The sequence below is a fragment of the Bombus pascuorum genome, chromosome 1, assembly GCF_905332965.1.
Source record: "Bombus pascuorum chromosome 1, iyBomPasc1.1, whole genome shotgun sequence".
Lineage (NCBI taxonomy): Eukaryota > Metazoa > Arthropoda > Insecta > Hymenoptera > Apidae > Bombus > Bombus pascuorum.
Window position 1 is genome coordinate 25,719,558 of NC_083488.1, and position 26,482 is coordinate 25,746,039.

Consider the following 26,482-nt stretch of genomic DNA (forward strand, 5'->3'; position numbering starts at 1 on the left):
AAATGTATGCTTTTGCATATACACATGAAGTGAGTTTTATGCAATAATATCGAAGGAAAAGAAAGATGGAGATACTGATTGTGAGAGATTTCTATATTCCTTGTTTGCCATCTTCACATTACGTTCGAATCATCAAAAGTTGTGTGCGTTGCGCCTTAAAAATTTTCCTTAAAAATCTGAAATTCTAAACTAATTCGAATATGTATGTTTTACAACCATTCGAGCTTGCATTCAAACATTCTATGTTTCTCTATCTCTTTCACTCGATGCAAGGACATTCCCTAAGTTCCCTACATTCGAGCACATCCATCTAAAGCTTTGGAAAGTGTGCACCCTTTGCTTATACGGTGATCCTATGCACTTGGTCCAAATACTTATCCTTTACACCATTGACTGTACAAGGAGCACGTATTCATCATTCGTATACATATATATCGCTCTGTTCCCAATATTATTGATCCACAAAATTGTCATTTCTACTTCAGTAAATTCTAAAAAAAAAAGAAAAAAAATTATAAATAGAACATAGAAATTTAGAACTATTCGCTTACATTTGCCTGATATTGTCCATTTAAACTTCATTTTAAATAGTGCTCGTCTACCAATTTCAAACCTCAACGTGATCGTACGTAACATCAGTAACCATTTTCTACTGATAGAATCGGCTAAATAAAAGTGACTCTAAACTTTCGTTTGCAATATCTATCGATATCGTATCTTTTACATGTACCGCGTGTTACATAGCGTACGTTAAATGGACCGAACGAAACGCGAACGAATCAATCGACTAATGGCCCCGTTTCCACAAAATGGCAATGCAATTATCACGCACATCGGGTTGTCACAGCGCCGCATTGCCTTGAAGCTGCGGTTGCTTCGACTGAGAACCGCAACAGGACAGTCTCGCACACAGCTGTATTATCCGTTCGATTAAGATTAAACAACCCGGCTCGTCGAACCACTTCACTCCAAGGTAGAATGTAAAAGTCGCCTAAAAAACGAAAGTCAAGGATCTCCGTCTCTTTCGTCGACACCGTTTCTCGATTTTATCGATACTTATACCGAGGAGACGTCGACTCAACAGGTTATGCCTATGAATCGCTGTTAAACGACAATCAATTTTCGTTTCCTTCGATCGGATTTCTTTGAACTTCGTCCCGTCGAAATAGATTTTGTTACGGAGCTCGCGACTCGATTACGGATGCTAGCGAGTTCGCACTGAAATGGGAATGCATACTTGATATTGCTCTTTTTCCATTGATGTATCCTGTGTATTGCATTGACGATTGTGTGAATTTTTCGCTCTAGACCGAATATCGTATGGGAGATTTTAATTTAAGAGTGTTTAAAGAAGGAGTTCATTTCCTATCAAAATTGTCGCCTGCGATATATTTATATTCTTGGTTAAACTTGTAGCGGCATATGAGTCGAAGATTTGAAATCGGGAGAGACTCATATTATTGTGTCATGATATTGTTCAAAGGTTCAAAGGTAAATGAACTCCGAACAAAACATTATCGCCGTTATTTGTAATGGAGTTACATTTGAACTTTTTATAATAACACCTGTCGATATAAATAGACGAACATGCTCTCTAGGACAGTCATTGTAGCTAGTCAGTATAGCGAGTCATATTGTTGAACAGTAGCATTAAGCGAGCGACGATTAAGACCAGCATGCACTATCTCTGCATTTGTACTTAAAGTGATTTTAATATAATTGACTATTACAATTTTATCACTCATTTCTTTAATTAATAAACCATGGCGTTTATTATTAAACCACCTCAAATTATCTCTTCAACACATTTTTTAATTTTAAAAAATTTGCTTAATTCTTCGTCAAGTCATTTCATTAGGTCTTTTGTAGAACGCTAATATAATACAGATATATGGTTTTCTGCTGCTGCAAAATTGTTGGCGAATCAAAGTGTGAAATTTACTATTAATACTAAATAGTATGAAATATGAAATACACCATTAAGGGTTCATACCGTTTAATTAATTTCTGCGTTGCTCCGCTTAAAACGGTATAACTCGTATTTATTTCCTCCAGTTGTTTTAAACTTTCTCCGATAAAAGAATTAATTAAACTAAATATCACGTCGTTCCTCCAAAAACCAGGCACTTTACCATACAATTTGTTCATGAACCACAATTGAAGTAAATATAATGGAACTGAGCAGAAGTACTTCGTACAACCCCTCTCGTCCATTAAATCATTGAATACACGAGTGAGCAACAATCCCATTCAACGACGTGATTCCACGCTCCTTCTTTTACACCCGCATTTGCATAACAACTTCAAAACGCGAATATCGCCCCCGTAAACCGAGTTAAACGACCGGTCGTGTAAAGAATTACAGCGCGCAGTTAGCTGATGCTTTCAGAGGATCGTGACGTGATGCGAGAGAAGAGTCAAGTGGCTAAAATTAGAAGCGATCAGCTAATTATTTTCAACAGAGTATCAATTCCGAGGCGTTGCACAGTTTGGCATGCAGTGGACAAGAACCGACATATGTAATCATTGTTTTGTATGTCTGTATTGTCTGGAAGTAACATAAATGCAAACGGTAATTGCCGCCGAAATAGACGTTTAGTAAAAGTCGTTTGTACGTCATAATCTAATCATTTGAAAATTAACTCACTCGTTCATGGTACATTCGTGTTTATCGATTCTTGTGAAGTAGTGTTTATTACTCCGAAAATGTAGAAAATTTGAGCAAAGATGCGTATAATCTTAGTTTCCAATTAAAAAATCTCTTTCTTTTTTTAAAGAGCGATTAAAAGAAAACGGTTCACATCGTCCTGTAACTTTGATTATTCTGTGTCAAGAAGGTATCTATTGTATTACATTGATATGTAAATTTTTTCTGCTACAAACTGCTACACTGGATATTCTTTATCTTTTTAGTGGAACTCATTCGTAATCGCCACTTGGTTAAAAAGTGGATCTCTGACTTATTTCAACAAAATGTTCAAAGTTACATAAAGACTCCGCTTTTTACTAAATGTCAGTACGATGTTTAACCAAACGGAAGCGACGATACATGAAAATAATAAAAAATAGAAAGATTGTTCCCAGTATCGGTACTATTTACTTTGACGTCACTGTATGCGGTTAGATAAAGAAAGAAATATTTAAGATATTTTCCACGAACAAGAAAGTAGGAAAATATTAAAAAAGATTTTACGAACGGACTTTTACTCACGCCTGATATCAAGTTTCAGGAGAGCCGCACGTTATATGTATTTTTTGATCTTTGTTTCAAACTGCCATTTAAATTCCACATTGTGAAACGCGAGAACGTGCAAAAGTGCAAACGTGGACTGTGAATGTTCGAACCTAGTCTGCTATCGTGCAAATATTGTCTGCAAACGTGGTCTGTGAGTATGGCATGGGAATTTTAATTTTCGTCCCGAATCCTCACTTAAGTGTCGCATTGTGCGTCTGCCCAGTTCTAAAGGACGCGACGGGACGTTAAGATCTTCCGCTCGTGCGACGATTCTATGTTACAATTGGGTGAAGGCATGTGCTTACTGGCGAACAATTCACTTTTTCATTTCTGTAAATGTTAAGCTTATTTTTATTACTATCTTAACTTCTTGCAATTTGTTAGATTCGTAGATATAAATTTCTTGAACGTAGATGATAAATCCGTAAAATTTGGAATCAAATACTGAATCATTTTTTAAATGTCCAATAAGATGTAAAAATACATATTTGATATTACAAACAAGCGAAGGGACGTTTTGGTAATATGAAATAAATTAACGCGTTATTGAATTTCAAAATTGTCTATCATGTTTCCTGTTTGCAATTTGCATATACTTTGTGTCTACTATACATAATAACACCATGTCCCGCGAATATGTTTGTAGACAGTACGCAAATAAATAATATGATATAACAATAACGAACAGATGATGCGACGAACTGTTCGTGAAATGTAAATCAGTAATAGCCGTAATCAGGATACACGTTAATATTTTCCAAATGAAACACAATGACCTCAAAATTTGGGAATGATGCCGAACGGTAAAAGGGGAAGCGTGAATATGAATTCTTGGTGGATAGCCGTTGAAAACTTGTCGGACATTGGATATGGAAATCGACCCGAAGTGAAGTTCGAAGTATCAAATTCGAATTAAGTGCTCGTAGCCTGAAACGTATAGGGCAATATGCGCGATTTTAGCAAACAGGACGCCTCTGATTTGAAATTCATATTACGTGTTAGCTCGCATTACTCACACTCTCTCTGTCTCTCGTTCTCCATTCGTGGCAAAACAGAGACGAGTTATTGAAACGCCGATTGTTTCGCGAATGTTGAACGTTGCCGCGTTAAGAATTCCTCGGATAGACCGATGCGAAATATTCGAAGTATCGGCAGTGGCAACGACATTTCGTTGTATGTTTATACTAAAATACAAAATTTCACTCGCAAATATGTCACGTTTATTTGTCGGATCAAATATTTAATTATTTTTCTGCGAATTTGTAACGGTAGAAAAGAGCACGTTTAGAAGAGCGAAGTAAATTCATCATGGAGGAAAATCTCTAGAAATTCGCGGATTACACGCAGATGAACGATGCGACGTCGTTGCAATTTTGCAATAACGATTCTAGGTGACTCGGAAGCTTTATATTTTTAATGATGCATTGCATACAAGCGTTCAATCTCGCTATTGGAAATATAAAGCTGCTGAATTGCACAGCCTCATCGTTGCAAGATCGCAACGACGTTGCATCGATTGCTTGTATTGGCCCTTATATGTATTTTCAATAGTAAATTTCTAGTAAAAAATTGCACGTATCATATGTCGCGAAAATATTCATTTTTGGCATCGATATGTTTTACGGTTTCTATTTTTCAAATCGCAAAGACGCGACATCGTGCATTTGTAACGTGGACTTTTCTTGTTAGTGTGAAATAGCACATAAATCGCTACGTTTATTATGTTATAATATAATGCTGCGAATCTATTGTCGGAAATGTTCGCTACGGATATTTCACAATAGTTTGGGAGATCCTTTTTATCCAAGATTTTCTCTAGCGAACAGTGAATCGATTCTTCTCGATTGATGCGCTAGAGACTAATGGGAGTTTCATGACACGAACAGAGGGAGAAAAAACACGGAGGTTCGTCTCGAATGACCACAGCTTTCTTCTCACATTCTTACTGAGTGGCGATTTCGTTCCGCTTTGAACGACGTTCTCGTTAAAACTCTCACCTGTTTTATAATAAATTTTCCAACAATTAAATTTATCTCCTCTTGGCCGCGATCATTAGATCGAAAAAATTTATTCACTTTTTTTATTGGAAATTTCATTATCCAAAAATACACAAAATGCATATAATATTTAAAAATATAAAAAATATCCAATGTAAAATATCTTTAGAACATCTAGCAAGCGAAATAAATTTCCATTTACGTCTCACTTTTTAATTGCGTTTATAGAAATATGAATTTTCATAAATATTTACAATGCGTCGATTATTAACAAAGATTAAGTCGTTTTTATGGAATTATGTTGATAAGAGTTTTTATCTTGCAGTAGATATTTGAATACTACATTAAAATGTGACTTAGAATCGAAGTTTGTTGTGCGTCGCTTCATAGGCCCTCATAGGCTTCATTTTTTCGATACTGTTCCAGTTGTAATGATACCTTTATCGAGATGATGAAGTAGAATAACGAAGTCGGGATAATTACAAAATGAACTTACTAAAGAGGTTATCCGAAGCAATGTAATTAATACAAGCAGAGGCTGGATATTCGAAGAACAAGTTAGAAAATTAACGTAATAACCAATACTTCGGTATTATACAAATTTTCATTTCTTTCCGAATATTAATTCTATTAATTCTATATAAAAGAATAATTAAGTTATGAAAAGACAGCGTAATTCAGGTGTCTAAGGCGCGGAGTAATTAAATATCGTGAAAAGGCTTTGCTATCATTCAAATGTTACTGAATGACTATGATTGGCTTATTCGACACAGAGAACTGCAACCCTATTACTTCATATAATACGCTTTGCTGCTTCAAAGAAAAAATTACGTTAATAATGATGATCGATTTCGTGATTCCCAATTTAGTTTCGCTAGTTCTATAGTATCCATAATTTTGCTACTCAGTGTAGCTTTCATAACTGTTTTATAATGTACTTTATAGTTCTAAACATTTTATCATATAATATACGAGTTCTTTTCTCATACATAGTTTCATAATTTACATAGAATTGCGATACGGACGCGATAATCGTTGTATGAAGATCGTGACCGTAATTTCTTATCTTCCTACTTTTACTTAACTGCAAAATAAAATTTATGTACGAAATTACCTTAAAAGATAAAATACAATAAAACAATGACACAAACACGTAGACTCAGTTTTTACCAATTGCCATTTGCTATTCTGTGATTAACAATTCTTTCAAATTTCAATATCTTGCGCGCGATAAACTTCTTTTAATTTCACCACACATCAATTCTGTATCGCGAAAACGATCTTTGATACTTTAATTAAAACGGTTTTCGAATTAATTCAGTAAGAAACATAGCGCAAATCGTAGAAACGGAAAAAGTTAGCGAAATCCGTCGAACGTTGGACTCGTCGATCATTCGAGGGCTGATAAGCGACCGGAATTACGCGTTGGTTTTTATCGAGCGCGATGGCGCGAAAAGGTTCCCGCGAGTGTTTTCACGAGTTCTGGAACACCGCTTGGCCTCCGGTAAACGGGAAATAGGTTTCGCCATACGACAGAAAATTTTCCACGGCGTTTTTGTGGCTGGCAGCAAAACAGAGGAGCCCTCCATATACGTTTATTGCACATTTCCGACCCAATTCCCGAGGTCAGAATTCTAATTTGTACTACAAACTGGCATGTTGCTCGTGTTTCTTTGCGAACGATCTCGATGATTTTATCTTTGATAATGAAACGCTTCCGAGAACGATCAACAAATCGTTTTCTTCCTCGTTCTCCCGTTTTCTGATACCAGATGATTTCACACATATAAAACAACAAATACATTTCTTTACCGTTTTTCTTTTCCGGTGAAATACGAATTTCATTCGGATGAACGATGATAGCGTCGATAGTGCAAGAAATTTTGTTTCTTCGATGAAAAGATATTTTCTGATTTTGGAAGAACCGACGGAGATTTCAGTGGTGACATGGTACGAAGCATGGTTATTATATGATAATTGCATATAGGCGAATAATATAACTTGCACTTGAGGCACGTAGAAAACTTTGAAAGTAAATAACTTGAAAAGTTTTGAGTATCTGGTATTATGCGGTGAGTGATTTGTAGAGAGGAAGAAGTTTGATACATGTTTCGAAAATAGTATTAAAATTTATGGTCAGACATTGGTGCCTTCTTCTTATAAATCAACAAACAATGAATCGGTTTATGATAGATGACAATTGTTACCTTCTTACATCCTGTATTATAAATTTTATTTTTCTGAATTTCTGCTTCAATTAGCTTTGACTTTCAAATATTAATGACTTAAAAGCGATGAAATCTGTCTCGGTAGAACGGTAAATTAATAGATATTGACTTTGACAAGATGTTCAAAGTATTCTTTTAGCGAGATTCCATCTGTATAATTTTCACTATCTGTTTTACTGTACTACTTTACTGTAGTAAAAGGAACTCAATTTTATATGAAATTTACTTAAAAAATGCGTACGTTTAAATGCGCGTCTGTCACTTAAAACATCGATTATCCACCATTGTACAAAGAATAATTTATGACAAAGAAATTGAATATACGAAAACTATTACATTTGGAACATGCAGTAATATCTATATTTGCAAATAATTTGCTTTCAATTTGTACTTTGGATAGAAACAGTTAAACTGCTAGCTCATGTAGGATAACATCGGAAAGTGATACAAATCAAAGATAATGGTGACATCTGCTACAGATTCTGTCTTGATGTGTTGTATCCGTGTAAAAGCTTTATGACATCATACTCTTTTTTCAAATGATAAAAGATAGATAGCAAACTGTAATAAACTGAGTTTGAAGAAACCATAATATAAAAATGCCTCGATAAATATTACACAACAATTTCATCAAATTATCAATAAAACAAAGAGTAATTTCAAACTGGAACTCTTGCCAAATACAATTTGGTACAGATGTACGTATAGAAAGTTACAGCAACTTATTTGACTGTTAACTTTAAATAATTGTTGTGTTTCTTTTAATAAATATTTTACTAATGAGAATATACATATTCGTACGTATTAATTAAATTTTCAATTCATGTGAACTTTATAGATATATTTTACGAAGAAAAAGAAAATAAAAAGATTCGATGCAACGTGAATGGAAATTCAAGGAAACTGAAGTAAAAGAAATCCATGAATAACTCATACTTTGCAAAGTTCGTTTCAATTTCCCTGTGGAAGAACAAAAACCAAGGCTTCCCTTTCCAAAGACTCGTATTATAACCACACCGCATATTTATCAAAAATTCTACGCTTCGATTGCTGAATTCTATCACCCTACAAATCACACATGTACCTACAACTTCCAAACATTCTACTTATTACACCTCCCTTTCCTGAATCGCTCGCCTTGAATGTAATAATTGTGTAGGGAACCGAAAGATGAAGAGAAGAAGCCCGGGAAAATTGAATTCCCAAGTTTCATGAAAAATTTATCGAAAGACGACAAACTCGACAAGCGGGAAGTCGCATAAATTCCTTTCCCTTGCCTTCGTCTTACCTAAACTTGGTTCTGCGTTCAACTTTCTCAAGCGTGTGATTCCTGAACTCGCTAATCCAAGAATGCAATAGCTTGACTTTCGCGCGCGAATATCTCGCTTAATAACGGCAGCTTTGTATCTACTTTCAAATCTCGGTTTTCTACTGTACTCTTATGAAAAAAATCGTGAAATTAATTGTGACATAGAAATAGATAAAGACGATACCGATGGATTTGTCAGCACGAGTACTGCAGCTCTCAGGTGCTTCAGGTTCAGGGTCTGCGTATCCTCTGCATCTTCGGCTTCCTCTCTCATCAGCAACGACGTGACTTCAAAGGACGATTGTCTAGACTTGCCACCGCCATTCTGTCCCAATCTGGCGATACTCGAGCGATCGTTGTCCCTTCTGACGGTCTGCTTGTCGCGGCCTGCCTTCAAGAGATCCCGTGAAAAAGGACATGCCATGTTGTTTATCGATGAACGGTCGTGAAGATCGCTGTCAGCGATGCGGGCTACGGGAACTCTAGCGCGCGGTGTGAATCGTTCGATCGTTAGGTCGCATTAAATGAACACTAGCGTGTTACGTGGTACTCTCATGTTTATCAGCGATCAACTGTGCAGTTGATAGCACTTGCTCCACTCTTTCTTCTCTCGTTTTTGATGTTGTTGTATTTCGCCTCGGCAACGAAGCGGTATCTTCGCTTTCCAAACGTTTCAACGGAACAACACGCGCTTCCAGTATTTGCTCGTCTCTGTCCTGTCTGGTTTTCGTGTCAGCCGATCCACTCGCATCGTTGCCCTAGAGCTCGTACCGGGTCAGACACCTGCCGCGACTTCCGTCCGGCCTCGTGCACCAGACCGCGTTTAACGACGCTATCATTTCCCTAATTGTAAACGAAATTCACTTATTACCAGTTGCTGGTTGCCGCTTATCGCAGTTCGTGTCACCGCAATGCAATCAGCACTTAACACGCGGCGTTCTCTGCGAGCTACTACCGGATAAGCGTTGGTGCACGCGGTTACATAGTAGCAACCCCTAAATAGCCGCTCTCAACCCCTTGGTCGGTGGCCGCTCACGCTTTTCTCTCCCTATCTTTCTATCAATCACTCGATTCTTATCTGTCAAGTCTGGACGAACACTAGCAAAACAATAATTGTATTCTGGCGACGGATAGTCAACTTCTTCTCGTATATTTTCTTTTCTTTCTTTCTTTCCTTCGAAGAATCGAGAAAACACGTTCCTCCACCGACTTTTCAGTCAGACTACTTGATTGTTCGTCGAGTAAAAGAATTCGCGCGTGTTTCACCGTTTTTCAGCGTGTATCACGGTGCACGATCTGTCGTCGATTGCGAAAGCACGCTACGTACGGTGGCGTGTCGGAGCGCGTAGCGCCATACTAGTGGCGGATTGACCGAGGCGCAACGAGCAGCGCCGAGTGTTGGTTGCTTGGTGGTAAGCGGCAGACGGGGTGGAGTGGAAACGATTGGCGGGGTAAGCGTCGGGACGCGGAGCTGCGAGGAGCGTCAAGGCGCCACGATGGACGGTGGTAGAAACGCCTGCGCGAATATTCAGCCCCTCTCGACCTACCGAACGAGAGAGAAAGAGAGAGAGAGAATGGCTTTTTCTCTTTACTGGTAGCTCTTTCAACCGCAAACGAAAACCTGCTCCCTCTGCCCTACTTGCCTGCCTGTCTGCCAGCTTTTCCCGTCACCGGTATCTCTCGATCCCTTTTGCTCGTTCTACCAACCAGAATTTACGGAGATCTTCCCCGTCCAACTCTTTTCGTGGCCCCGTTTCGTCGACGCGAGTTCGAAACAGCCGATTGACAGCTACGACTCTCGACTGTCGATGAAATTTGGTTTGGCCCTTCTACGTTTCTACGATTTCGTAAAATGCCGTGTGCACACGACGTCTTAACAGACGTATTCGTCGAATAGAAAGCGTGTTAGCCCGTTTGTGCTCCTTTGGATGGAACTTTGTTAGCAGTAGAGAGCTTCTCTGATAAACAGTGCAAGCTTAACGCTCGAGGCTAGTATCGCAGTATCGGGAAATTTATCGCCAGCTGGTCTGGGACGTGGAGAAGATATTCAGGCTAGGGAACGAATTTTGTTTGGAATTGCAGTTTGCAGTCTCGGTTTTAAGAGAATCTGCTTAATCCTGTAATCTGATACAGCGGCGCGTGAATAAATGGTTTTGTTGCTGAGCAAGGAATTGAATTTTTGAATGTAAATTGCAATTTCAGGCGAGCATAGTCAAACGCTGCTCCGGGTCGTTCCTGTGGCTCGATTTCAATAATAAACGCTATACGAATGCCGTGCTTCATTTTCTAATATTTGCATTACAAAAACCAATGCTCGAAGCTTACTTCTGATAAAAAAATCTTTATATGAATATAAATTTTATCTTTAATATCCTCATTATGCCCGCGTGTTTAAAGTTTTATTACTAACGCAGTAAAAGAAGATTCATATAAGACAGACTCAGGACAATTGCACGAAAGAAATATTTCATCTTCTTTTGCACGCTTTTATTAACATTATATTTCACGTATGAAAGTTGCAAATCTTCTAGAAACCTTCGATAAAGCCTATATCGAGAATAAAATTCAGAGTACAATATTTATTCCAGATTATTTATATCATGCAATACAAATTCTATGCATTTTTTAAGTCTTTTTCCACTCTTTCTAGAACAAATACTTAATTCAACGACACTTATCATAAGAATGCAAAGCTTTTCTGTATCGACTGTAATATTTGATATTCTATTTCAGTATTATCTAAAAATGTCAAACCCTAATTATTTTCTAGCTATGTACAAAGACACACGGTGTATATGTGTGTGTACTTGAGAGACGAATAGGAATATGCAAGAGGGGGTCGAGTTGGTCGGGTGCGAGGCATATAACAAAGGACTTGAGAAAATTGACCCGCGAGCTACGGTCGTGCATGTAGGGCGAAAGAGGGAAGAATTCGCAGATGTATATTTGCTTCCAGCTTTCCTATATTTCACGTAGCGAGAACGTCAGTGGGAGGTTTATTTAACAAACGTTGAGGGGTCGTTGAATAGAAGAGAAATACACACGCCTAGCGACCTTTCTCTTTTACCGTCCTCCTCTCTTTCATCTCCTTTTAAGACTTTTCACTCTCTATGAGGAATCTTAGAGAATATAATATATGTGAAAGTAGTGACTGTTCTTGGAAATGTAGGTCACTGCGCTTCCATAAGTTTTAATATTCTGGTCCATTATAGAGTTACACAGACACCGAGGGTAGCGACCATATTCGAGTCATTCCTTAAAATTTCCTCCTATCGACTTTCTTTTAGCGGTAGTAAAACTTCTAATAACATTGAGGGAGAGACAAGGGTAAGGGTTACCATAGTTTAAAACTGATAATTTCTGCTTCGATGATTATCAGATATTTTAAAAATATCCCCTCGATAGTGTCGTGTTTGAGATGTCACTCTTAACAGATGAGAATATATTTATAAAATTTCACTAGAAAATTATGTCTGTATATCAAAAATTTTCCACTGATATATCATATCATATATCAAAAGATGGAAGAGAAAACAGAAGTAAACAAAACTCGGATATCATCATCTAATGGTAGCGATATATAGTACAAATTGAAAATACATTAGAAGAATTATTTTACTTTTAACATCATTAAACTAGCTTCAACGATTTCGTTGTTAATTACTACGCTTCCGAGGAAATCATTAGCAGAAGCAATTACCGAATCGGTCTCGCTACAAATTAACCACTTTCCTTTGTTCAGAAATAATCTCTCGAGAAGCCATTGATTATCGAAGTTCCTGTCAAATGGCTCGAAAGTTGTTATGAAAGAATAAGTCGAAAGCCACAAAACAAACCAAAAGTAATAACTTCCATCCTCTATTCCTCTATCTTTTCGGACGTCGATGGTTTTCCCTGTTTCGAGAGCCTTTCTTAACATCTTCAAGTACACGTACTTTCTTTGCATTGTACACTTAATGACGAAGCGAATTCGCGAGCGGTTAGTTCATTTTGCTTGAAAGCAATGTCTTAAAACGACAGATTCTTTTGTAACTCTAATAACTCTGTTCTGCCTGCAGGCAGGACGAACCTTTATCCGAAGGAGAAGCGCTTCACCGTCTTTGTGTTCGAGACTCTTAACATTAAGTCTCGGGAGAGACGTAGCGAAATAGAAGTAAAATAAACGCGTTTCTCCGAATAAAAATAAACGCATTTGTTACAGAGCAACTTGACTGGCTGATTTGCGGAGAACTCTGCAACATAATTCTGTTACAGTGTAAATTAGCTAACTGATTTCAGGAAAAGTCAAAGACTAAACATACTACGAACCGAACTCGGTTGTTACGGGTGTAATAATCAAAAGTTTATTGTCAGAGCCTAATTAGTTCGTAACTTTCACTACGTAATAGAAGTAATAGCTATTTGACATTTCAGCGTACGATAAACATTCTCGTCGCTTTATATAAACTTTCCAACTTCTATTCAGTAATATTTATTAACAGAGAAAAACTCTACCTTGCGACAGGTAAATGTGGAATAGTGATTAAATTCGAACATGTGATTAAACGCTACATGTGGTTAAATCGAATTGAATAATCGACGAGTAATTCATAAATTAATATCGTCATTCCTTTCAAATAAAGCACTCTATTTTGTATTAGTTCGCTCATTATGATATTGCAAACTTTGATATCATTGTTTTAACTACGATCAGTTGCAGAGCTTTGAAAGTTTCCAAGAATATTAATCGTCAAAGGATCAGACTGTCGATGAAATATTCTGAACTTAAAGTCGGTATACTAGAGAAATTCAAAAAGAACGTTGTGATACTATAATGACACTTTCATGCAAGATAGAAGACATTTTCAAACTTTATGTACGTTTCTTTAAATTATAAAAACATCGCTCACAGCATGAATTCAACTCTGTCGTTGCCAAATATGTGCTTTGCATTTCGTTACTTCTTTTCTCCTAACTTTTCTTTATATTCCACCGAAAAAGTTCTATCATCATTGTTCTCATTCCGTTTGATTAGTAGCGGAGGTTCGTACTACCAAGGTAATTTCACGGGAAAAGCGCTTGAACGTGTGTAATTGAGACCAACGTTTCTGAATATTGTTAGAGGAATCCTGTTGGCGAGAATGAAAAAATAAAATACCTTGCAAAGTAGGTTTATCTAATGCTTCAGTGCCTCTAATGGAATTCTCTGATGGTCAAACAATATTCAATAACACGCAGCGAAACGTAGCCACCGTACACGTCACACTCCTACAGTATTTAATTTGCTATTATTCATTACGGAAATTACATGACGAGACTATTTGCGAAGTTCCGTAAATTTTTCGCAATATTCTCCTATTTGCGAATATATCGTTCGTATGGAACTAAATTTGCCGTGTGATTTTCGGACAGTATATGAAGTAGTGGCGGTATTCAACAATTTTGAACGAGATCTTTCAGATATGAAAATAATTAAAACTGAATATTTAAAATTCTATTGCTCAATTAATAAGATAAAGCAATTAGTCAGAAATATTTTGTAAATATAAATTATATTTAAAAAATATACGCATGTTTGACTTGAATCATGCAGATTACTACTTGTAAGAATATTTCAACATTGTGTTCGTAGAGAACTACATCGAAAAATGATTAATACGGTTAATACAACAACTTTAGTTTACAAAAATGACCAATTCATTATTACAAACTTTGAATCAATTGAAAAATAACTTTTAAAGATCTCTTTAACTTTTTCAATTCCATTAGCGGTCCATTAAAGAACAAAACATTTCTTTTCTACAAACCTACGGGGTAGCAGACTAAACAATTCGCAACACGTAGACAACCCTTTTTCGAAAAGAAGAAAAGTAGAAATAAATAAACGCGTTTTCTAGAAGTAGTAGCTCTTAGACAAACTCGACTGGAAATTTCCTATGCATAGAATGTATCTGTAACAGTAAACAATGAAATCCGAAGAATCACGAAACAGAGTAGAAGAAAGACAAACGTGGCTGATCTCCTTTGTAGCTACAAATAGATTCAGATCGGATTCGTTGTCTTATCAGAAGGGGGTAATTTCTGAAACTCCGTAAACAACGCACGTGCTTGGAAACAACGAGGTTTGTTACGATCGAAACAAACAAACTTTTAAAATCGCTACGAGAATTCTTTGGCAACACAGTATGACATCTCTACCGTGTTTCTGTGTCACGTATGTCGCTATATACGAACGCTTGCGCTACTTGAGACCGCGCACAGCCCGATCGATGTAGCCTAATTAGCGGTCACTAATTTTTTTGTTCCACTATCTCTCTCTTCCTCTCTCTAGCTTCGAGTAAGTAAGATGCTGTGCAATTTGGTTCTATCCTGGATCCTCTTACATAATTAAATTGATATTATTCGTGAAATTAGTGTAATTAATAGTTAAAATTGCCAGAGTGGTCAAACTAATTAATACATATCTCTTTATTGAAAGTTAATAAATTTTCTACATTTTAGCGAATTTGAATGAATTTTGTAAATTATATGGATAATGCTTGCTTTTCCTTTCTAATAATAAGTGCTTTTTCCCCGTAATTCTCATTTTGCTTTCCTTCTTACAAATTTCATATCATAGTTTTAGTGTCTTAATGTAAGTAGTTCTAGTTTTTATCATACTTTTCATTCTTTCGTAAAGTGAAAAGTTTGATGATGAAGTTCTGCATAAATAAATTTTTCAATTATAAGTCAGCAGTAAAATTAGTGAACTGCGTGCGTGCGTGTGTGTGTGTGTGTGTGTGTATGTGTGTTACAGTAGTTCTTAATGTACAACTTGTAATTTGTCAATTCACTAATGTGATTAGTTGGTATATCGTGGTGAAGGAGGAAACCTTGTGTCTCGATATATAATGGAAAGAAAAAGCGTAGTCGAGAGATGGAAGAATCGAATGACAGCGTGATAGCAAAGGCTAAAGTTTTTATAGCTCGTCGTTCGTGGTTTCGCTGCGATATTAGATTAATGTCAGCGAATGTATTCCACAGGGTTGACCATACGTCGATGTTAATGGAATTTTCAATGGCGTTCGAAGTTTGATACGAATTTGTTATAGTTATGTATGCATCGTGTTGTAAGGAAATTTTATTACTACATTTGTGATCAGAATCGAAATTGGCGCAAATCGCGTGCACAATTACTTTTTCCGTGTTACGAAAATTTACATTTCAGTATACAAAGGAGATCTTTGGTTCTTTGAATGTATAATGATCACGTGAACTTTTCGAAACTGTCGAATCCTTGGATTTATCTCTTTTTAGGAGTCATTCCTATTAATAAAGAGACTGGCTAAAATAGAAAATAAGGGAGAGGTATCGACGTATTGCTATTGTTGAAAAATTATTATGTTATCCTTAACATCAAGGATAATAGTACCTCCATGCGATTAATAAGAGAATGGAAAAGAGTGTCAGGGAATCGTGAAGTTTCAGGGAGATTAAAAGTAACAGAGGATACTTCTTTTGAATTGTTACAATGTCGTGGCGAGACGTTAAATTAATGTGAGCGACTTCTGCCACACGGGATACGTAAACAACGACAGAAATACTTAAAACTTTAGGTAGAGAAAACAATACAAATACAAAAACAATAAACAATAAGTTACAGACATTTATTTCTGTCGAGTATACTTTGCTACTCTTATGTCAATAAAAATACTTGTTACTTTTGAACAAAATGTGTTTATTGACATCATCTCGAATAAAATATTAAAAAAGCGGTGTAATATAATTTTTGTTATAACGTAAACGGTTAATTTACGTAAACATTAGATTAAAAAAACTGTATCCCTTAATATTGATGGTTATAAGGGTTGACTGCTAAGTTGACTAAAATAAATTTTAGCAGATCACATGATTAAACCTAATGTAGTTAATATTACACCAAACCATCGCAAGTGAAACACGTATTTATGTTGTAATTTAGCAATTTGTAAATTAGGAAACACTGTCATTAAGTACTACACATCTAGCAACACTAATTCTGATCTAGTTTAAATGTATTTGACAAATAAACCAATTCACAATCATGACTCTCCGGTGAACCTAATAACAGAAATTAAGAATTACATATATAGTTTATAATACAAATAATGTTCGTAAGTCATATTTGTAATACTTGAAGGTAATAAACACCTATAGTAGAATCTCCGATATGCGAATACAGGGAATGTGCGGGTACCCGAAATAACGGATGCCAGAGGTCCGGGTTGGGTCAGGTAGCGATCAGAATGGGTCAAATCGGATTATTTAGGAATTTACATTTTCAATTTGGAATCCGATGCTTGATTCAAAACATAATTTTTCCGTCATCTTGTATTTAAAGTTATTTTAAGTACACTAAAATAGTACACGTTTAAACCAAATTAAGTACAAATTAACTTGATTTGAAAGTATAAAACGAAATGGGATATATGAACCATTTAATGCAAAAGTGGTGTAACTCGATTTTTTGCCAATTTGATTTAACACCACATCTTGAAAGAGTAACCTTCGTTTTGTTTTGTGCAAACGCGGTGTAAGTATATCTTCATTAGTTTCTCAGTGGATAGCAGAATAAGTGAGAATCGCCCACTCGACCCTTTACAGAAGTTTTACTTTATCCCTCATTATGCAGTAATCAACTTTTTTGACTTACACCACTTTTGCATTAAGCGACTCATATAAAAAGTTAGTACCACTTAGGAATAATATTACATTTAAGTAATATTACTTTCTCTAGAATGTAAAATAATTTAAAATACAAGAAAAGACAGATGCTCCGCTGTTCAATGATTCTTCTATGAAACGGTTCAATGAAAGTTCTACTATTTCATTTATCATTAAAAATACATCAAAGAGATGCTGAAAATAGTAATTATCAAAAATATCATCTTTGTTCCAGGACTCACGTTTTAATTCCTTGAATCGCGTCAAAAGGGTCAGGATGGTGCAGTGGTGGAATTAATTCAGCGCTCTCGTGCAAAGCTAGGTTAGTGATGCTTAATTTTTCGCAAGTACAATGGACGACTGCGTTGCATGCAGGATGAAGTTGGTATTACTTTCATTAAGAAGTTAATATTTTACGAGATACGCGAATAGAAAGCGCGAAGCGTAATGCAGGCAGCAAATACAAACCGGCGCAATAATCTCTCAGTAGAATGGGATAGTAGGAGCGTGGCAGGCAGAAGGTAAATGCAGAAATTTGCGGCCAACTAAATGGCGACATACGAGCTCGAAGATTTAATTGCATAGCCCTCGTGTCTGTAATAGAAATCCTTTCCACGAACTCTATAAACTGGCTCGTGCTTCAAACAGGGTTGCTCGTTTTACTCTTGAAATCGCGTATGCAGGGTACTTCAGCGACGATCGACCAATGCAAAAGCAATGCAAACATTTCACATATAACTGTTTCACACGAAAATATTCTACTCGACTGTGTTCTCGAAGTAAAATTGTTTTTCTGCTCCTATAAGTTGCAGCTGCTTACTTTGTAGATAACAGACGAAAATGATCGTTATCTTTAACATGAACTCGAGACTGCAGTGTTTGTGTCACAGAGTGGTCCAATTTTTCAAAGGTCAGAAATACGAATCGATTTGTTGAAAGGAAATTTTACGCAATGCTGAATTTCTTAAACTCTCGTGTGGAATTTTTATCTAAATTAGACGATGACGATTGTTATTTTAATTACACGAACTTGCAATTGTAATAGTAGATGAGGCAAACTAAATTCCAATCCAATTATCCGAATGTGGATCCTAACTATCTGCATATTTATTCGCGAATTACAGGTAAAGGAGGAAATTGGAGAATTTCTATTGTTAATGCTTGTCCTCCTGTGTATTTAGGAAATTCTACGGTATTTACCTAACATAACATAGCAACGGTATAAAACGTACACGCAATAAATTTTGTTAGTGAAATCAGTTATAGTAGTTTACAGTACAGAAGTCATAGTTCATAATTCGGAAATGTGATACATAATGTACCTATTTATATAAGTTGTTTTCTCTGTTTTCTCCCGTTATTGAAGGACACTTTGTATAAGTCTCCACAGAAATCGATAAAATATCTTATAGAAAGTTTCGGAACTTTATCTTGTTCGTGAAGATCAACGAGGGCAGGAATTATAAAATATGTAGTTCTCGTGGGATTCGTGTTCAAAAATCGTTCTTGGAAGTTGGAGAGAGACGTGGCGAAACGTACAGGGGAACATTACCCAAGAGAATTATTAGCCATTGCACGGATCCTCAAACTCGACCACTACGTGACGCAGAGAAATGGGAATACAGGAAGCAAATGTCCTGGGAACGTTTGAACAGCGTGCACGAGGTCCTCGTAAGTTCGCTCCCAAACGCTGTTATCAAAATGGCAGTACGTGATTCGTCTACTTGCCTATTTACTTTGCATTTGGTAAATACGGAGCAAGGTACGATTCGATAACTGATTTGAAAATTGAGGCGATACATGCGAACCGGCGGCACGTAAACGAATAAATTTTAAATAATTTGAACTGAGAGATCATAATGTTCTTGCATGTTTAGAGATATTATGGACAATGAGTTAAAGAACGAAACATTTAATAGCTTCATTGTTAGTCTGTATCGTATAGATAATTAATGAGATAATTAAAATAAATGAAATAATTAAAACTTGGCAAATCAATTTTTGACAGTATGTCGTTAAAGATTTCACAGTAAACTTAACAAATTCCAGGTATCATATTTACTAAATGAGATAATGAAGACTTGGCACATCAATTTTTGACAGTATGTCGTTAAAGATTTCAAAGTAAACTTAACAAATTCCAGGTATCGTATTTATTATTCAGGAGACGATTCTCTTTTAGGAAAATGATATTAAAATTGTTTCAAAGCAAACACGAGGAAAATAGCAGACATATCGATTTACCTAAAGAAACATTTATTTAGGAAATTGAGCGATATTTTAGCTGTGTATCTTCCATTCTTTGATTATTTTAATTCTACATTTAAATAAGCACATTTTCCATAAAAATATTCATTTCATTGGACAAAGGCGCATAATTCCCATAAATAAAAATAGGTTATAGGAATGTAAAACAGAGAAACGACTCTGTTCTATATCAGACGGTCCTGACATTTATAGCGGAGTGATAAATCGAGGCTCTAACTCTTCAACGTTCAGCGCGATAAAAAGTAAACATTTAAGTCGGTAGTTCATGCGTAAAAATGCCAAGCAGCGACGTGCAGTCTTCGTGCGTGTAACGGCAAATTTCCAAATTGTAATGGGTACAAATGATAGAAATTACGTAGGAAACTGGTGTAGCTTTCCACCGTCGCATTGTAGGTATATCCCGTGTCAGATATAACGGTTAATGAAATTTGCAACAGGAACTTGTCGCAATAACGGCTGTCACGAAGAAATATCGATTCTGATGTATGCACGTATACACATTCCACATCGGCAATTACACCTTGTCAAATGGAACGCACTATGCGTTTTAATTTCCATCTCGAGTTAAGTCGAACTGCCTTCTAAATCCAACAATATGGCTTTTAACGTAGTCCAAAGTAAATTATTGTGTCATAGGATATTATAATTTATACTACGTATCTCCTTGATTCTCTGAAATTTTCTATACTCTTGTTAATTCTGGCATATTCCTCGGCAATGATACTTATTTGAATGTATAATTCAGTTCGAAACTTCACGTTGCATTACAATTTTTGCAGATACCATTAAATTTATGGGAAGTAATGTAGATCATTGTAACATAGTATATTTCAGTGGTTTCACACAGACAAAACGAAACTCTAAAAAGGCAGAATACAGAAGTAATTAAAATTCTCTTTATATCGCGAAAGAAGCGTTTAAAGTATTCAATTTTTATACGAACTGCCGAAATAATGCGTGAAAATTATCGAGTGATATTGACGAGCGAGTATAGACTGAAAGGCTCCAGAGAAAGGTTCCAATCGGACTCGAAAGCTCCGGAATATTCAAGAAATTGCAGCTTTTTCATGCTCCGTTCCCGCTCTGGAAATTAACTCGTTGCGTTACGCGAGGAAAGCTAGAAACTGCAATCGGCTACATTCCGAACAGGCACGTGCCGTAAGAGCTCCATTTCCGGTAGTCAGGTTGTTTCTTTCAACTAGAACGATGGTCTTGGAGCGTTTATGTACGAACGCCTTCACATTTCGGATGCTTCGTGACAGATACACAGACACATACACATAAAGATGCAGATAGAGAGAGAGAGAGAGAGAGAGAGAGAGAGAGAGAGAGAAACTTTCGACTATACTTCGTTCGAACGGTCGTAACGCGTCGGAACTTTGAATTTGATTGGGCTGCAAGAGCCGACGAAACTCTGCTCGAGTCCTGCCCATGACACTCGACAATGGAATCATTGCGTTTCGACTGTACGCGTACACTCGTATGGAACTTCGACGACAGTTTCATCCGACAATGAATCAAACTTCGCCTAAGGCTAGCGAGAAACTTAAATCATGGACAATAGTTGGTGCTCCAAAGGACGGGACGAGGGATGTTCGATTTTCGGCTCTTTCGATTCCTATCGAACGTCTAATAACTGGAGAATCGAGGATTATTCGTCTGAATTAAATAATGCCGGTATACAATGGAACAATTGGCGAGGCTAGGTATTGTTCCGGTAAAAAGGGTTTAAATCAAATGAATACAATTTTATATTCCTCTCCTTAATAGTTCGTTTTTCTAACATAAGTAACGTTGGGCAAATGTTTTGACTGTATCACAAGCTTGAACGCTTTTCAATCTCAACCGTGATTTATCTTTTCCTCTTTCATTTATACCCGTGTATTACATTTATATGCACGAGTTTTTAAGAGTACACGAGTGGATGTAAGTGTACGTGAAGCAAGTGTGAAATATTTAAAAGAGGCTGTGCATTTTGGTCGAATGTGAACAGGTTGTGGCATGAAAACGTTTTGGAAGAATTAATGGACGTCAAGTGGAGCAGTTTAAATAAAAAGACGTTTACTGACTTCTATTCTCTCTTACATTTTGAAGCTGGACTGTGAAATGTATACGGTTATTAGTAATTGTAATAATACCGATGAAGGTAAAAATAAAATTTTTCTACGACCGATTGATTTTCGAGAAAAATGATTCCCAAACGAGTCTGGCCTTGATGAAAATGTAGAAATCTCAAGGAAGAAAGCATTTTTCGTGATATTAGGGTAATCATAAGTACTGACAAGGTCTCGGGAGAACTTGACGTGCCTTTGAAACAATCTGGAGTATCCTTCAAATAAGTTTCAACAGCGTTACGATATAATATAATGATTTTAACGAAATTTTGGACGATCTCCAAATGTGCTTTGGATAGTGATTTTACTTTGGTGACTTAAAAATAATTTCCGAACAATCTTCACTTTATGATCAGCTCAAGTAACATTTTCCTAATACCTATCTCAATATCTTAAAGAGGAACACTTGCGAAACTATAGGACCTTCGTAACATCTCCTGTAAGCTTTTGATTTCGAAGAAATCCTCTCAATATCCTTTTCTATTTAAGATTTTAACCTTGCTTTATAAAAATAGAAACTTTTAACTTCAATGTTTTACAGTTGAGTAGCTAACACCTAAGAAATCCCACGCAAGAAGGACACGAGCTTTTCAATTTAAGTGATTGCGCCCTTTCGTTTAACAAATAGTCTTATCTTGCCACGCATGTTTATTTATCAAGTAGAACGACTGGGTGTGACTTATCTGAATTCCTTCGATCAACGTAGACCCTCGTTGATTCGGCTGGACACACCTCGAACTATTTCGGTTCACCCTGATTCATCTGGAACGATTCCGGCAGCTTTCTACTAGTCTAACCTCCACCTATGTACTTCCCAGACCCGCACTGATTGGCTTCGACCTTGCGGAACCGATTCCTGATAAATCTGAACCAAGTTCGAATCTCTGTCTCTGTCTCCCTTTGTCTCTGCCTCCCTTTGTCTCTGTCTCTCCGTCTCTCTCTCTCTCCCTCTCTCACTTTTTCGCTTTATTAGGGCTTTGGCCGAAGAGGCAAATTATCGGAACGCTTTAACGCTTGTATCAACTCGAATTACTCACCATTTGTGGCCGTTGGACTAGTTTCTCGAATTTCGTCCGAGCTTATATTTGCAGGCTTGTATTTGTTGCGGTTTACTTTAATTGAAGTGTCAAAACAGTGAACGTAATTGGATACAGCGAGAAAAAATATTGGATAATGTTTAATTTTCGTTCGTTTCGATTTTGTCGCCAGTGTATACGTATACGAATACTTTTTACGGCTTAGAATGTAATATCGTGAAAGAGTTAGATTCTTGCGTCAATTCTTTTTATTTTATACATGTTTAATAATTGATATATATATATTTCTCTGATCTTGGATTTTATGTAAAAATACTATCTATTTTCCACGAAATATTCGTTTTGCATCATGCCGAATAACTGGCAGTCTCTACGCCCTCTGTTACAATAGTCACGTTTCACAAATTCCCTTCATTTCGTTCATAACTCTAAGGATTGTAATTATCGCTTTGAGAAATTTCTACAAACGAGTTTCGAGAGACTTTGGAGCTACAGATGACGTCCAAAGGAACTTAATAATCACTTTTATGTAGATAGTTGTAAGTATTATTTTATCTTACTATCTTTACGTGCCTCTTTTAGACGTAAAAAGTCCCCCAGAATAAAACAAATCTAAGAAATTCATAAATCGATTCATCGATACTTCATAAAACTCTCGTTATATCTTACGGAAAAATTGCTTCCAAACATCAATTTCAGCAATTCAAAGTAGTAAAACAATATTTTTTAAGTTAATTTAATTAGAGAAAGTACAATGGACATGTATCTATGAATGACGAAGGTAAAACACCATTAATAAATCACTGAGCAAAGGAAATTTATTTGTTTCTTTAGAAATACACATACACACACTGGTACTGGCAAAGTTTTTCCACTTTCTTCTCATTCACTTAGATGTTATTCGACGTGCTTTCACATAGTCCGGTCTACTGACTTCTTCGAACTTTTCCCGATACCTTTTAATTCGTCTTCGCTCCTATCTTGGACCTTCCGTTACATTCTAGCTTCGTTCCTTCTTTTTTTTCACAGAACTTCTCTGAATTAATCTGATTTGCTCGACCCTGTTCAGACACCTGCTTTATCCGAGCCACTCCAAGCTTAGCTTGACTTACATAGATCTTTTCTGACTCAAACAAACGTGCCTTCTGTTTCGTTCGTCTTATTCGGATCCTTTTAATTCGTTTGACTTCCTCTTAAATTTTAAATCGTCCGCTTCTTTCTGCCAAAGTTGTACCGACTACGCGCACATATTTTTTTCAAGTAGTTGAATTACTATCAAACTTTTATCAGTTTTATAAGTATAAATATAAAAAGGATAAAGTTCTTCAAAAACCGTTATAATTGTCTATTTACACACATACGCGCAATTCAGAATTTTATCTTACGAGGCCTTCGTACATAAAGTTCCTGAATTGTTTGTAATTACTACAAGAAAACCACGTACAATAAATTGAGCAACCTTACTCAAACCTAGTCAAAGTAGAGGAAAATTTAATCGCTGTCGGCGTGCCACGAAATCCAATCACAAAGTTCGACATATCTCAGCAGTTTACGTGCTCTTATTCGCGAAGTTATGTGAATTAATAAAATTTTGTACGGATGAAAAGAATGACTGTAGAATGTCGTAATTACAAAAAATTCACCTTTTTCAAGCATAGATCCCAAATCTAATTATGCAAGACTATCATTCGCAAAGAAGTTTAGAAACGAGTTAACGTTGCTACAATGAGAACAATTCGATCTTTTTATAACGAACCGTATCCAAGGCCCACGACGAATACGATTGGAACAATTGAACACTGACAGAGAATAATTGGGAACAGGTTAATCTCAGTAAAATCGACGCGAGTTATTACGAGTCTTCGAATATGAATAAAATGAATGTTTTATATTGTAATAGATATTGCAATCGTTTCACCGTGAATGTCAAAGAATAGGACTTGAAATGAGTTTCAATATGTTAAGATTGCTTCCATCTACCTCGTGACTTCAGTGACAGCTGCAGTAGATTCAGAGGGCGTTAGACAGGCAACTGAATGTACATTAGTGACGTGAAATACTTCAATTGCGCAGAACTCTGTTTCGGATATAGAAATGCATGCATCTACGAAATGGAAAATTAAACGTATTTGCTCGAAGTGTTCCTTATCGATCGATTAACATACTCGTAACTGACATACTATTGCTTTCGCTTAATTAAGTCCTCTTAATTGCTAGGTTTTAGAGATGAACAGATGAACAGAAATGTAAGCAACGATATTGGGGTAAATATTGTTAGTTACATTAAGAATATGTCTGACTAAAAAGGTACAGAACTCCTGTGGAAAAGTAACCATATTTTAGTAGCAGTGGATTGATCGTTTGGGCTATTAAATCTTTCTTGTATTTTGTTTTGAAATTTTCCCTCTCTATATTTAGCTTTCCATTTTCCGAGTTAATTTGTTGGAAAAAGCTGCTCTGTCTGTAATTCTCCGATGCATGTTGAAACCATGGGATTTGGTAGTAATCTTTGCGCATATCGAGGGTTTTAATCCCGTATTAATGTAATCTCTAACTCCTACGCTTATCACGATGAGTATCTCCGGACACAAATTCGCCACATGAAGTTCATAAACGATGTTAAACCGGAAGTGTCTTCGCCTTGTGTGGGAACAGCCACGTGCATTTCGATGGATAGTGAAACGAACCGCAGCAACCACAGAGACAGCTGAGTTTGGAAACCAAGTTACGAGTGAGGACGCTAGTGACATTCGACAATAAGCGAGAAATTCAGATTTGTATGATATGCACAATTATAGGGAGAAGCGAAAGCTTTCTACCACGAGATCATTAAATGAAATGCCAGACTAGCGAAAGTTACGTTAAATTATATACTTGTATAAATCAGATAGTTATGCAAAGACATTCTAGAATTGTGTTTGCTATGCAATCCTTTGGTGATAAATACTATGCTACTTGTGTATATCTCCAGTTTAAAGACTGAAATAAATGAAAAGAATGAGCACAATTCTTTCTGGCAGGAAATAACTATTTCTACCAAGACGCAGGATGGATTTTCCAGAATCGATTTCGAAAGCTACGGGTAGTTCAAGGTTGGTTACATAGTTTCGAGAAGAGCGTCACCCCTACGGGATGATCCAAAGTGAGTTCCGCGGTTATACAGCGGTTTATGATAGATACTGTGCTTACAGAACGTTCTCTCAGCCACTGCAACCTCGACTTGGAAATTCTGTGATTACGAGATCAATAAGCAATATGTTAAATAGTTACTGTTTCAAGTAATTAATATTTTAGATGTTATGTCTCTGTTTATCACCTGATTATGGAGAATTCATTTGTTAATATTGTCCATTATTTTGTAATGGTCCTCGATCATCCAATCAATCATCTAATAATGTAGGATATAGCATTGTATAATATTCTAACCTCGTGTTACATCTAAAATTTGTTCAATTTTATAATTTCTTATATAAATGAATTTTTTGAGATTCATAGAATTTCTATAGGAGTATTTTACTCTGACAAATCTATCGCACGTTATAAATTTATAAATCCAGAACTATTCTTTCCTTAACAAAGTTTCTGATAACTGCGTGTCTTATAACGTCTCTACAAAATCTCACGCCAATCGTT

General features: G+C 36.3%; 1 protein-coding gene and 1 long non-coding RNA gene across 3 annotated transcripts in view; one reads left to right on the top strand and one right to left on the bottom strand.

Moving 5' to 3' along the window:
• The window catches only part of LOC132915004 (head-specific guanylate cyclase), a 48,898-nt gene extending 38,719 nt beyond the window's left edge, over positions 1–10,179 (bottom strand). The window contains exon 1 of the mRNA XM_060974622.1: positions 8,954–10,179. Coding sequence (XP_060830605.1) covers positions 8,954–9,193 — 240 coding nt within the window. The 5' untranslated portion in view covers positions 9,194–10,179. The remainder of the gene's footprint in view (positions 1–8,953) is intronic.
• LOC132915273 (uncharacterized) overlaps positions 1–19,354 on the top strand; it is a 65,998-nt gene extending 46,644 nt beyond the window's left edge. For both annotated transcript variants that reach the window (XR_009659823.1, XR_009659829.1), the window contains exon 3: positions 17,666–19,354. This is a non-coding gene — a long non-coding RNA (uncharacterized LOC132915273). The remainder of the gene's footprint in view (positions 1–17,665) is intronic.
• Positions 19,355–26,482: the final 7,128 nt, after the last annotated feature.